The sequence below is a fragment of the Aulostomus chinensis genome, chromosome 3 (assembly GCF_037954235.1).
Source record: "Aulostomus chinensis isolate RoL2024-O1b breed Wild chromosome 3, RoL_Achi_v1.0, whole genome shotgun sequence".
In the NCBI taxonomy this organism is placed as follows: Eukaryota; Metazoa; Chordata; class Actinopteri; order Syngnathiformes; family Aulostomidae; genus Aulostomus; species Aulostomus chinensis.
Genome location: NC_141322.1, coordinates 16,015,223 through 16,029,673, shown reverse-complemented (window position 1 = coordinate 16,029,673; position 14,451 = coordinate 16,015,223). Strand labels below are relative to the sequence as shown.

The following is a 14,451-nucleotide window of genomic DNA, read 5'->3' as shown; positions in this document are numbered from 1 at the left end:
AAAGCTGGCTACAAACTTAATAAATGCTGCCTAGAATCCTTTATGAATATCAACACATGGTCATGGTGTTTCAAGTGACAATTGTAGCATCCAAAGTCTAGAAAGTCAACTTGATGAGCGACTGCTTTGGTGCAGGGAGGGTTGAACTCAGTCTTATCACAGCCCTGAACTTTGGGACCTCATTTGTGCAGACACAGAAGAGTCACTCCCTTAAGAGGAGGACTTTCCTCTTACTGTGCACTTACACACACACGTGTTTGTAGGTATGCAGGATTTGAGGCGAATTATTAGAGGCAAGACAGTAGGACGGGTGTGTAACAATCTATTTTAAAGCTTCACTTCTCCCATATTGTGCACTTTTCCTGTATCCCATTTTTGGTATGAATTAAAGACCACAGTGATGCGTCTGTGGACATTTACCTTCTTGAAGAGGCGTCCCGAGTCCTCGCTAATCTGTGCGAAGCGGGGAATGATGTTATTGAGGTAGAGGTCGGACAGAGTGGCGTGGTCACGGCTCTCCCTCTTCACCTGAAGCAGCAGCAGGTTCCAGCAGTTCACCGGAGATAAAATGCTTTGCTCCTTCCTACACAGAGAGACAGAAGGAGAGAGAGAGCGAGAGAGAGAGAGAGAGAGAGAGTGTCTTAAAAAAGGGACCTCCAAGCATATTTTTTGGATAAATGACGAACATTAAGTCTCTTTCATCTTTTTTAATTCCCCTTTTCATTCTGCTGATAGATGCACATGCAGGCCGACATCTTGCTAAATGTAGAGGCAAGAGCACTGTGCAGTACAAATTCTTTACACATCATTTTTTATAAAGATGAAACAAGTACTGGAATAACAGATGGGGAGGGATCAAACATCCAGACGGACACACACACACACACACACACACACACAAACACACACACACACACACACACACACACACAGGGTCAGTGAGCTAACCCAAACGGGGGATTCAGCCAGGGTACAAAACCCAGCAGGAAGAGGTAAGACTCCCCAAAAAGCACAGCTGTCACAGAAAGGAATAAAAGAAACAGGGGAGAGAGAGAGAGAGAGAGAGAGAGAGAGAGAGAGAGAGAGAGAGAGAGAGAGAGAGAGAGAGAGAGAGAGAGAGAGAGAGAGAGAGAGAGAGAGAGAGAGAGGGAGAAAAGAAATATACACTCAAGGTCCTTCACAGCCTGTTGGAGGTGGGAATGTTGCTGTTCCAAAAACAAACAAAATAAACCCAATTCAGGGCTTAAATGAACAAACTGATGTCTGAGAACAAGAATGGCGAGACTCTTATACAGGTACATACCACACCTCTGATTTAGGAAGGCCGGCAAATCACACACTGTGAGTGTGTGTGTTTGTGACTGTGCATGTGTGTGTGTGTGTTTGGTGGAGTTTAAGTGTAAAACAGATATAATCAGGGGTCTTGTTCATGACAGTGGAGCTGAATTGATGTGTTAAAGGAGTTTGTTAATAGCTCAATACTGCTTCATTTTATTTGCTTCAAGTGGCCATAAACCCATTATACACATGCCTAACAGTCAATGCTCTGGTATACCATAACACAGCTGCTTTCAGAGAGTTTATTCTCTGCATGGCTGCATATGTGTATGTGTGTGTGTGTGTGTGTACAGTATATGTTTCGGATGATCCATAGATGACTAAGTGAGTAAAATGCATTATGAGTGACTGTAAGTGGATGAAAGAAGGTCTTTGTGAGTCAAGAGTAGCTTGAAAGAGTGAAGAGCTGCAAGGCATTTTGGTCACACACACACACACACACACACACACACACACACACACACACACACACACACAGGTCAGGAAAAGTAGAGCTTAAGCGCACACAAGGTCAGAAGATGGACAGAGAACGTCTTTGACCAAAGGGGATAGAATGAGGGTGGTGTGTGTGTGTCTGTGCGATCAGATGAGTCATAGACAATGATGTGATATGCTGGTACTGGCTATCACTGGTCAGATGACTTAACAGTCCAATAACAATAATGAAGTCAAAGAATCCTCCTACGTCCTGAAAGATCATGAGGACACACATCAGTAAAAGTCAACTTCTCTTTGCCGTCTTTTTTCTGGCGCGCGCGCATGCGTGCGTGCATGCGTGCGTGTTTGTCCTCGCTGGTTGCACAACATTCTCTTCCACCAAAACAAGGCTGTAGTTCCTCTATCAGCTGGCCTCCACGCCTCCATGTGACATGTCACCCTCAGCCTACTGCTGATCGCTATGGTAATGGCACCACGGCTCTGGGTGAAATATCACTTCTCTGTCTCTGTCTGGCCCTCAGTTATCACAGGGTAAACACTAAAATGTCATTGCCCCTCTGGAAGGTCACATGATGCTCGGTGGGTCACAGCGAGCCTTCGGGTGAGGTGCTGCCAGTGAGGCACTTCGGAGGGAAAATGCTAAATGGTCATTTACAGTCACGATCAAACTAAATGGAGCGTCACAGAGATGCAGACTGAAATGAACATGTTTGGTGCCAACCCAGTTCCTACAGTCTATCTGAACATCACAAACATACATATGATACTATATAATGTTCATACTAAGACTGCAGATTAAAAAGTGTGGGAGTAACATCACGTACTGTGATTGGGGCCCGACTGATGTGGGATTTTTAGACCCGATATCAATGAGCAGAAAGAAATCACTGATTACCAGTACTGGCAACCAAAGCAGTGAATTTTTTTTGTGCTCGATTGAAAATAGACCCTTTCTATGTTCATCGTGCACCAATTTTGTACTGATATGACCGTAAAGGTACTCAGAAGGCTAGTTACTAGCAAGTAACAAGTAACAAGTAACTTACGAACTTGTACATCAGTATTTTCTCTCTTTGGTGCTGAAAGTGGCACTACAGTTGTGTGCGGTACAGATGTTCTTGATAGCAGATTTTTACACACGGTTTCATAATCAAAGAGGGTTTTACCGCACCTCCAAGGTGAGTCCCTCTGTGATGACAACCTGTACATTATAGGATGGAGAGAGTTTGCTCTTCACTGTTTTAAGCAACTGCAGTCATGACGTCAGCCTATCAAAAGTATGTGATTTTATATAAGCTCAACAGAACTTGAAGTTCCTATAATCTTTTTACAAAAGACTTTTTTTGCCACCAGCCTTGCAAGTTTTGTAAGCACATCCTATCTGAAGGCACATGGTATTAATTTACACTTCAATTAAATGTTCATTTTTATACACTTGACTATGATGCAGGAAATTAATAAAATATTATTTATCCAACAATATTCTGCAGAAAATGTCCTACAATGTTGCTTTGCTTCCAAGATGGGTCATACTCACACACTGATTATAATTTGTTATCTTATCCACAGCCCTCGAAGTAGAATTCCCCACCACGCTGCATGTGTGTATAATGTGTACTGATGCAGGTGAAGCCATTTGTTGCACTGAGACAAAGTTATGTGTGATTTTTCGCAGTAAACACATCGAGGGGAAGAGCCGAAGAGCAAAGAACTGGATGGATTTAATTGAACACAGCCTGAACAGATGCAAAACAGAAATTTCAAAGCCCCTGTTGTCATACGACCATGTGATTTTTTAAATTACATCCCCCAAACCACAGTGAAATACTACAACCATGAGTTGTGTAAGGGGCTGCAGCTTATTAACGCTGAAACTGGTCTAATGTTTAGCATGAGGGGAGGCTTTGCATCGGCGTGCGACTTGTGAGGGCTTCTCCATGTGACCAATCAGCTTGTCAGCCTTAGGGCACAAACTGACACACACACAATACGGTTAAATCTTGTAACCCACTACCCCCCACTCTTGCTGTACACAGTTTGCCAAATAGCAGAAATACTGGGGGTCTCCAAGGAATCAGGACACACACACACACACACACACACACACACACACACACACACACACACACACACACACACACACAAAAGTATAACACCCCACATTGCTTGGAGCACCATCATCCTGAAGTCAGACACACACACACACACACACACACACACACACACACACACAAATACACACTCATAACCGGAAAATAGCTGAAATTCCAATGTGGCACCCGGGCTGAGCAGCAGCAGATGCAGGGAGAATGTTAAATACACAGATGTTAGAAAAGGAGGAAAGCAAAAACGGAAAGTAGCAGAAATACACATTTAAAATAGAAATGTAACACTTGTCTGTCAGTAAATTTCTTCTCTTTTCTTGCTTTAGAACATCTGTGCGGTTGATGACGTTACAGTCCCCGACCCGATCAGCTATATTTCACTCTGCTCTAGGCCTCCTTCTGCTCTGTTCCCCCTCCAGCGCCAAATATGAAACACGGGGGAACGAACTTTGCAACCACACGTATCTGAGATGGAGGCTCCGTTTGTCCTCTTGGCTGGAGTGGAGGTCTTGTTTAGAGGACTTATCGATCCCCTTTAGTCTGTGTGTGTGTGTGTGTGTGTGTGCCCCCAACAGACAAATTACCAGAGAGTGTTGCTGGACAAGTGCATGACGCATAAAGAAAAGAGATTGAGAACAGTGCTAGAAGAAAAAAAAAGAAAAGAGGAAGGCAGACAAAAGGAGAGGAAGGAAAAATGTGTCTGCGGAGGAGGCCGTGAATAATGGGAAGTTGGAGAGAAAACGAGACAAACAGAAGGAGACAGCTCTCACCCTTTCTCACTGAAGTTGGTAATAATGGCTGACAGCTTATTGGTCTAAACAGTTATCTAATATTCAGGCTTTTTATATCGGAATTGGTAGTTTTTTAAATCCGTCTGCCGATAAAATGAATAAATGAAAACTGCGCTCTGCTGCAGCCGCCCCACTCTGTCTGTAGTCAGGAACAATGCACCATCTGATTGGTTCCACTTCAAAAGAAATATCTTATCGGCAGTGAAGGCTACTGTGCTACTGACAGATAGCCGCAGAGGACTTTGCCTTATTCTGAATGTTGACATCGAGACTTCCATTTTTACTGCACGTGTAACACTTATTGGTCTCCTTGGTTACTAATCGTCAGAATTAGAACTGAAAAAAAAAACACCAAAAAAAACACCAAAATAAAACATAGCCAACCAAATAACTGTGTTTCATATCTTCAAAGTGAACGTAGTGAAGAGTTAGATTTTAGGGTTCAGCTTTGCCTTTCATACATGGGATTATAGTGATCTGAAGGTAAATCTTATTTTTTGCTGTGTAAATGGAACCCATTCAATGTTTTGTTATTAGTAACCCTTATTTACGCTCACTTGCCACATTACTAGGCACATGCGTTCAATACAACAGCTCTCTCGTGAATTTTACTTCAACAACGCTTGTGATCTCTCAGTTCTCTTTCATGGCAACACATGGCTGAGGAACACTTGGCCGCTTGCACAACGTGTGCCAGTGTCTCCTATTGAGCTAACCTCCCCCGCTCACGTCTCTTCCTTGTATTTTAAGCCGTTTTGTTCTCATATGGACTCCAGACAATGTGCCGAGTTACCCTTTCACACATGTAGGAAATTGAGTGTGTCTGATGCAAGGGGTGGGTACGGTTTGCAGGAGGCTGGATGACAGAAAAAATATTCTCCGGTTATTGAGGCAGTTTGTTGTTCGGTCATAGACAACGGAGTCTCTTGCTGTTTCTTAAGGGGAGTCCAGGCTTTGGCCACATCATCGTCTCCATTAGACTTTTTTATGTTTGGATGCTTTTTTTCCCCAGTATTGTACCAGTAGCAGAACAGACACACCATCAACATGCAGTGAATTCTCTATTCACACATCTGACTTTATAAAGGGTCTGTTTAACATCGGGTCTGACAGATTCGGACACGTGCGCTCTCACACACAGCTCCTCTGGATAATGTCGACATAGATTTGCATTGAATCGAAAAAAAGGGGGGGGGGGGGGGGGGTTAGTTGATTCCCGATGGAAAAGATGCGAGGAATGAGCTCTATTTTGAAAAGTAAGAATGACTGATGATGTGCAGCCGTCCCAGAAATCACAGCACGCACTTGATACTGTTACCACCGTCCCCATGGGTAGTTGGATGAAACCACAGCACTGCAGAAACAATATATGATTAATGACAGCAGCCGTGATCACATGACGGACGCCTACATCCTCCCGAGATCTGGGAACATTTCAAATCTCCATCAACTGCCAGCTAGTTAAAGACTTTCACATCAGAAAGGAGCGAGGGTGCGTGAAGGCACCATTAGTTCAACAGACAGCAGCAGCCAACACCTCCGTTTATCTGTGGTTGCTCTGCTGACTCTGGGAGCGGAGTTCATGATTAACTAGAGGGTCAAGCCCTGGCAGCAAAAACTGCTAAAGCTGACAAGCTCCAGTGCACATGTGAATGTACTGTAGGTATCTGTGAAGAAGGGGGTTGTCAACAATTATTCTAAATTTAAATATATAATCATAACATAAGGAGAAAAAAACCCCAGACATTTCAGTTTTAAAGATGCAAATAAACCATTCATTGCTTCCTGTACAGAACAGGTTACAAACGACTTGTCTGAACTTCTTCAGAAATGTGTTTTACTCCAAGCAAGCACAGTAATTTTCTTAGCAAGCCGTGTATGGAAGAAACGCGAATATGACTAGACGAGCCAGATTAGGATTATCTCAAATTTAGGCAATATCTCAACACCCAAACCTATTCTATAATCTAAAAAAAAACAAATCATATTTTTAAAACAAAAACAAGAGTCGCTTTGAAGACAATGATGAGAGACAGCTGAGATTTAAAAGTTGGATTCTTGACATGTCTATTGTGTTTGTTTTAATAAAGTTTTTTTTTTATCCTATTTTGATTTAGTCTTGAACTGATTTTACAGTGATTTCAATGATGTAATAGCCAAAATCACGGTAGAAGCTAATGGGGATCCTAATAAACAACATACACAATAAACAGTTTGATTTTGATAAGGGATTTTTGCCTAGAAAGAGCAGCACTCCAACTCTGGTGAGTCTGAGCCGCTGCACCGCATCTGCACGATGAGATTCACCACAACATTTTCACTGAAAAAGAACCAAATGTAGGTCAACTTAAATGAAGCAAAAGCTGTCACATGGGGAGTAATTTATACTTCATGCAATCAGAAAAACACTGTTTGGAAATACTTTGTAATTTGGTTGCTACGCCTGCATGAACATACCTGAACCTGTATAGAAATGTATGAAGTGTTACAATATTTTAGTCATTTATATTGTCATGCACGATTATGTGTATCATGCTGAAATAAATGATAGTTGTATATCTTTTTATGGCTTCGCTCTTACAGACATAATACGCAGAAATAGAAATGACGGTACGACTCTGAGGGAGTGAGACAGGCAGAGGGGGAGACAGTCTGACTGGGCTTGGTGAGAGGCGATGAAATACACACAGCAAGACACCACAAAATAGTCAGAGCACAAAATCACCACCTGGCCATTTCTGGCTAAGCTGGCTCTCTTACTCACACACTTACATACATACACACTCTCTCTCACACACACACACACACACACACACACACACACACACACACACACACAAGAAGTCAGTAGAGATTCTGTAATAAAGTTCAAATGACCCCACCTTTATGACACTTTGCTTTTTTACACAGGACCAAAAAAACACCAGTGTTTCGCCTCGGCTTGTGCATTTATATTACATTCCAGTGTTCCACAATAGGGGAGTGATGTGTTAAACACAGCAGCGTCTAGTATGAGCTGTTCTGGCTGCTCCTTTTACACAGATGTCTATTTGGCGCTTGGACTAGCTTCACTACTGGCTCAGAGGCGGAAAGTTCTGTCCTTCCGTTCTCTCTCACTTTTATACAAATGACAAAGCGCAATATTCCTGTCTCGAGCAGGCTGTGTTAAAGGGTCACGCGGGTCAGTAGTATGCAGACTAGTGCTAGCACAGCCTCGTAGCGCTTGTGGTGTGTGAGTGTTTCATACTTAAGAAGATGATCCTTGGTGCTGCGTGTCTTGGTGAGGAACCTCTCAGCCAGTTTCTCCATGTTGCGGCTGTAGTCCATCTCAATCTCTGCTTTCTTCCTGAAGAAATCCTGCAGGTCCTGGAGCAGCTGCACTCTCAGCTCACACTGCTGATCCAGACACTTGAGCTGCTCCACCAGCTGGGTACGGATCTCTGCCAGGGTGGAGAAAGAGAGAGAGAGAGAGAGAGAGAGAAAAAAAAGGAGTTTTACTTCTTTGCTGACTTCATTAAGGCAACTGCAAGGTGTAGTCAAGACGCCAAAGTCACAGAGGACATCCAAGACGATATGCTACTAAAATTAAAGGCATCTGTCCTATAAAGTAAACTACATCCAATTAGCTACACAACTGGGAACTAAGGTGCATACATTAGACTTGACCGCGCAGCTCTATCATTAAGATTTACTCCACAACATATTTAGCCATTTGCTCCATTTAGCCTATGTGAAGAGCAGCTTCAGTGAAAACACCTGGCAGAATCTTATTTGGAAACTCTTTCCCTCCCACAGCTCCAGATTGCCATGCATGCCTGTAGATTAATACATTTCATGTATATGTGCGCAATCACTTATCCTTTTGCACACATAGATCTCCAGAGGCAGCCATTTATCCCAGCTTAACGCTTTTCATTCTCTTCCCCTCTCCCTCCTCTGAGCTGCTCTCTCCAGTCTGGACACAAATTAATAGAGTGCACTCAGAACAGACTCACTTGCTAACCATATTCAATCACTGACTACAAAAAAGTCCTCTGGAGAATCCAGCCTATTGTAGCTGTTATAGACAGGAACACAGAGCGCCCACATGCACAAGCTGACATGTACAACCACACGCACACGCACACAAACACACACACACACACACACACAAAACGATGATGAGCTGGATCAGCGCTGACAGCTGACAGATTAATGCTATGCTCTCATAGCTGCCTGCCAATGCTGAGTACACTGCACATGCATCAGATAAACGTTTAAATAACAACACACTCACACACACACAAACACACTTCTGCAGCTAGCCTTGTTAGGACCACATTGGATTACATAACATTGCAGGATTACATTGACTTCCATTCACAGTGGACAGTCCTAACCCCAACTCTAGCACAAACTCAGAAGCCTTATCTGGACCAGTCTTTTGTCCCCATGATGAGAGTTCATACCAGAGAAAGTCTCAAATGGTTAGCAAAGACTAACTGCGCGTCACCATCCTGGCTCTCCTATAAGCTAACATACAACACCTTTCCTACCTTTACAACGTTGGCTGTAGAGGAAACGAAGGGTCTTGGCCTCCATTCTGGTCCCCTGACATACACATACACACACACGTACACACACGCACACACACACACACACACACACACACCCACACACAGGCTGCCAGTTTCTGGTCTGTGGAGCCGACAGCGACTGTTGACGCTGCCTTTGTGTTTTACAGCTGAGAGTGCAGTTTCTCATTTCCACAAAGAGAAGTGGGATATCTAAATGTGTCTGAGGGCAACCCCCCCTCCCCACACCACCACCTACCCCCTCGCTTCCAACTTCTCTCTCACTCTGTCATAAACTCAGACCGAAACACTGAACCTGCTCGCCAATGGCGCTCTCACTGCTGATTAAAGGCTAGAGTCCTGGTATTATGACACCACAGGCACAAACGCACACATACGCAACAAACGCATACACACACTGTCTGTGTCAGAGCAAATGACCTGTCATGTGTATGTGACAACATGTGTTACTGTCTTGTGGTTGCATGCAGCATGTTTGTGAGTAATGTGCAGAGCGCCATCAGCAATGGGCGAGTGAGTCAATGTCCTGCGTCTCAAGGCTGCTGGAGATGATGGCTGTGTAATTAGCCGGCGAGAGACGACAGCACACACCACAGGCACCAACATCTCAACTGAAACCTTCAGATAATGTGACAGGAAGCAGAAGGTGATCAGCAGGTGGGGGTGGTGGGTGGTGTAGGGGGTTATCCATTCCTATGTGACCCCTCTGTTTTGATGGAGGTAGCCTAATGGGGAGGCCATGAAACCCCTCTAACGGTCACATTAAGATGAAGAGTATTTCTGACAGCGCTCGCCATTTACTAAATATATGGCTGCGTGAGTCGACCAAGGCCAACCCCGAGCTCTCCACGCCATCCCCTGTTGATACTGGCTGCCATACTGAATGTCCCTCAGGAATTACAGACATTCTTTGTGTTTGGGGAGGACTGCTGGACGAGTGACGAGCTACAACAAAGATAACTGCAGGTCTTCCTTTCAGTCTCGTCCCTCTGTAACGGTCATCATACTCTTTGCCAGCAAGAAGTGGGATGTGAACTGGAAAGTGATGCCTCCATCCCCCTTCAAACAGTCCAGTCACATTTTCCAGGCAGATGGGAGCAGGTCATGTAATCGGGGCTCTGGTATTCTACTTTACTGATGATCCCTGCTCTCATTTCTCTTCCTCCTTTTTCTCCTCCTCCTCGCGCTGAGGGATGTCTGACTCCAGCAATGGCCTCACTCTGTTCACCAGTTCCACAACACCAAACACACAGCAAAAGGAGATGGTGGCTAACCTTAAAAGCAGCTCTGCCTCTCTTGATTTTCCATGATGACACTAAAATCACCACGGTCACTCCCTCTTGAAAGGAAAACTGTACATTCTGCCATCTTTCACATGGAAAGGAACTGATTAACCTGAAAAATCAAGCTTAGAATATGTGGCTTCAGGCTTCGTTTACTGGATTATTTGTAACAAAACTACTGTGCATCTATAGATAATTAACCCAAACACATCATTACACTCCATTTCTGGCCAAACATTCAGATATATATATATATATATATATATATATATATATATATATATATATATATATATATATATATATCTCCAAGCTCACAAGTGGAATCTGAGGAGACTGACGTGCTTTTCTCTCTCAAAACATTTCACCCGTATCTGCCCCTCCTGATCATCCATTATTGATTCGTCTGCTTACTCTGAAACTGAAGAAAGAAAGAAAGACAAAAATAGAGAGATGATGGATTGCAGACTGAAGGTTGCTGCCTCAAATCAAACCAGACAGAAATGCTGCTGCATGAAAATGTGTGGATAGATAGAGAACCAAGAAAGAAATGAAAATGAATCATTACTTGTCATAGATGCATGTCAAGCACAAGGTAAAGCCTGATACTTCACTTGTTTTTCTGCTATACTACCTTTTGTACCTAAAGTTATACCTCTAGCTTTAAGGCTGCTTTGGGACACAGAAGTGATGCTTGCCCTGGATGCTCCTCTCGGGCTGGCCTACATACAGGAGCCACGCATAGCGCTGTGAGTGCTCATTATACCTGAAAATACTCCGGTTAGAGGGTACAATGCTCACACACACTGACAGCAATGTGTCTGAGCTGTCACTCTGCACTGTTTTGAAGATAGTCCCACCCTAGATCTGTCCTCTGCTATTACTGCACTGACTAGAATTGAAACACACACACACACACACACACACACACACACACACACACACACAAGTGTTTTACATACAAATGTGAGAGTTCAAGACATGGTTTCAACTGGCTGGACAGAGGGTGGAGTATAAATAAAAGAATAACAAACATTGGCAGCTCAAGGATAAATGTGACTTCATGCAACATGATTAAAAAAAACACAAGACTGATGGGATAAAAATATAGGTTGTGAACAAATCAACCATATTTGTCAGATTTCACTTTAATTAAAATCCTTTCCTGTCCTTAATGACACTATACATCATATACAACGTGTTTGCCCCACTGTTCGTGCTTCTGTACAATGTTAATTTGGAATTACGGCCACAGCAAATAACACCCAGGAAGGATTATATTTTAAAAACAAGTCTATCTGCCAGCACTGGGGTGAGTGACTAGAACCTATGCCAGGTAATCAGGAAACACAGTGGGGAAAAAGAACACACACATCAAACCAGGAGATTTAGCTTGTAGCGTGCTAGAAGATCACCCATCTGTCTGCTTCTTTTTGTGTGTGTGTTGTGTGTAAGCATACACACATGCATACATACGTCACATTTGCTCCTGCAGTGAGTAAGGCCTGCTTTTTGTTGTTCCGGGGGGGTTGCTGATGCTACTGATGCTACAAAACATGGGGGTGGGGAGGGGGGGGTCATGTAAATCCTTCATCTTAAACCTAAATGAAACAATTTTCCTGGGCTTCCCCACTTGAGAGTGCACACTTCGAAGGCTGTTATCCACCTGCCGTCTTCAGAATTGAGAAATCTCTTGCTCATCTGCTGATATTTGACCAAAGAAGACTTGCTTCATTGTATCCTCTGCAGATTCGCTGACAGCTTCAGGGTGATTGAACAGCTGCTTGGATGCATGCTGCTCATAACAGCTTTATGAGAGGATGAGATTCCAACAATGCTGCTGCTGTCAGCGTTGGATTCTTTTCCATACTGGACCCTCTTATTAAGGGTTAGGCCTCAACATTGGGGTTTAAGGTGAGGTTTAGCAGGCAAGTTAACTTACAGAAGTACAACACTTAAATACGCCTGCCCTTATGAAGGTTTAATACATGGATGTAGGTGTGGTGTTACTTGCATTGCAAACACTTCATAAATCTTTAAGGAACAGTTCCAAATGACTCAGAACTAATTTCCCATACATCAATGCAAGGTCACTATCTGGCAAGATGAAAGTATGCTACGCTGCTGCATTTTTCTCCATTTAGCTTAAATAGCCTGTCAGATCTTGCCATTTTGCCACTTAAAAGTTTAGCAGTATAATATACCTTCATCTTGTCAAATAGTGACTCCGTATTAAAGTAGGGGAAATTAGGTTATATGTCATTTACAATTGTTAACTAGTGGTTTATGAAGTATTTACATTGCAATTAATGCACAATTACAACCGTTTATTAATCCTTTAAAATGGGGTGCTATTTGTGAAGTGGTGACAAAACTTGCAACATACCTTCTCAGAAACATCGGTCATTATCCTTAGCAACTTGCACTTAATCATTACATTGTGGGGCAGCTGGATTGCAGAGACCAAACGAGAATCCGCACACAACAAAAAGTGGTTTAAACCAATCAGCTTCTATTTAGGGGATGGGAAGGGTTTTAGTTATGACCACAGCATGGCCGTCCATCAAAAAACAACAGTGGCCACTCTTGAAGAGGTTAGAATAGATGCTGCTAAGACATGAGTTGCATCTGAAGACTTGCCATTCTTGTATCAACTGACTGGTTGATGGTAGATAGGTGTTTTATCCAATCACCTGCTGAGCATTTTTTAAAGCATCTGCCCTTTTCCAAACAGTAACTACAGAGTGACTTCCCAATATTTGTCAGGATACTCAAAACCTGATTACAGCTCATAGCACATGTACTGGCTGCCATGTTGCCCAGCCCCTTCCAGTAGGGGGTGGTAACGGTTCTGAGTTGTACCCCTGTGAGCTCATACCATTGTTCTCAGAAGAATGAAAGAAGCAGACAGAAAAGGAGAAAGAGCAGAGAGTGGGGTAAATGGTGGTGGTGGTGGTGGTGGTGGTGGTGGTGGTGGGGTGTCAGCTGCGTCACTGTGAATAATATGTCCATTCATTCTCATACACACAGGAAGAGAAGATAGAGACAGGAAGTCAGTCGGACCAGTTCATTGCCAGTAGGGAGCACACAGGAGGGTAGGGTTCTACTAAAACAACTACAGGAAGCTGGTGTGTAAAGTTGGAGGAACGGACGGATGGGGGGGGGTTGGGTCTGAGTTGTGAGTGTTTGAGTGTGTGAATTTCTCCAAATGAAAGGCCCAAAGAAAAACAGGCAGCTGTGGAGCTCACCAATATAACCCTCCGAACCTGAAACCAGGCAGGGAGACAGAGAAGAGGATGAATGACTGGAGGAGAGGGTTTGCAGGTTGAGGGAGGGATTTTTGTGTGAGTGTGTGAGTGTGTGTGTGTGTGTGTGTGTGTGTGTGTGGTTGAGCTGCAGGACGTGATTTTGAGGTAGTTGAATGGGTCGGTAGTCTGGAGCCTCAGGTTGCAGGTAGTATTTCCTAATAAGTTTCTTCAGCAGGGTGGAATCTATTAGTTCCAGACATGCCTGCCTAATACTGCTCCACTGTATACACACACACTAGCAAGTGAGGAGGGGAGTAAAGGAAGAGATAGAATTACTGTACAGTAAGTGTTGGAGGGAAAACTATTGCTGGAATGGAAAGATTCCAGCCAATGTCTTTTTCTTGGGTCTGGACTGTTCCTCAGAAAACACACTCTCACAGACTAAGACACATGAGTATTTTGTCTTTCACCCACAACCTAAAAACTTTAGGAAAAGCAGTGTCGTCTTAAGAAGGCAAGTTGACAAGCTTAATGACTGTAAGACATGGAAAACCCAGCTTAAGGAAACCCACAGAAAGAGAAGCAGAAAGCAGAGAATATTGGAGAAATTAGGAGTTTTTTTGCAATGCCGTAGCTGCAAAAAAAGAAAATCAGGAAGGGAGATTTTGGAGTTA

General features: G+C 43.4%; 1 protein-coding gene across 5 annotated transcripts in view; it reads right to left on the bottom strand.

The window, feature by feature from the left end:
• Nucleotides 1-14,451, bottom strand: part of srgap2 (SLIT-ROBO Rho GTPase activating protein 2) — a 65,758-nt gene that overhangs the window by 21,735 nt on the left and 29,572 nt on the right. For 3 of the 5 annotated variants that reach the window (XM_086198954.1, XM_086198953.1, XM_086198955.1), the window contains 2 exons: nt 7,920-8,112; nt 421-583 (listed from right to left, as the gene is read on the bottom strand). In XM_086198954.1, the coding sequence (XP_086055080.1) occupies nt 421-583; nt 7,920-8,112 (356 nt within the window). Of the gene's footprint in view, nt 1-420; nt 584-7,919; nt 8,113-9,207; nt 9,413-14,451 lie in introns of those variants that run through there. The other 2 variants (XM_086198951.1, XM_086198952.1) reach the window with 2 other exon arrangements.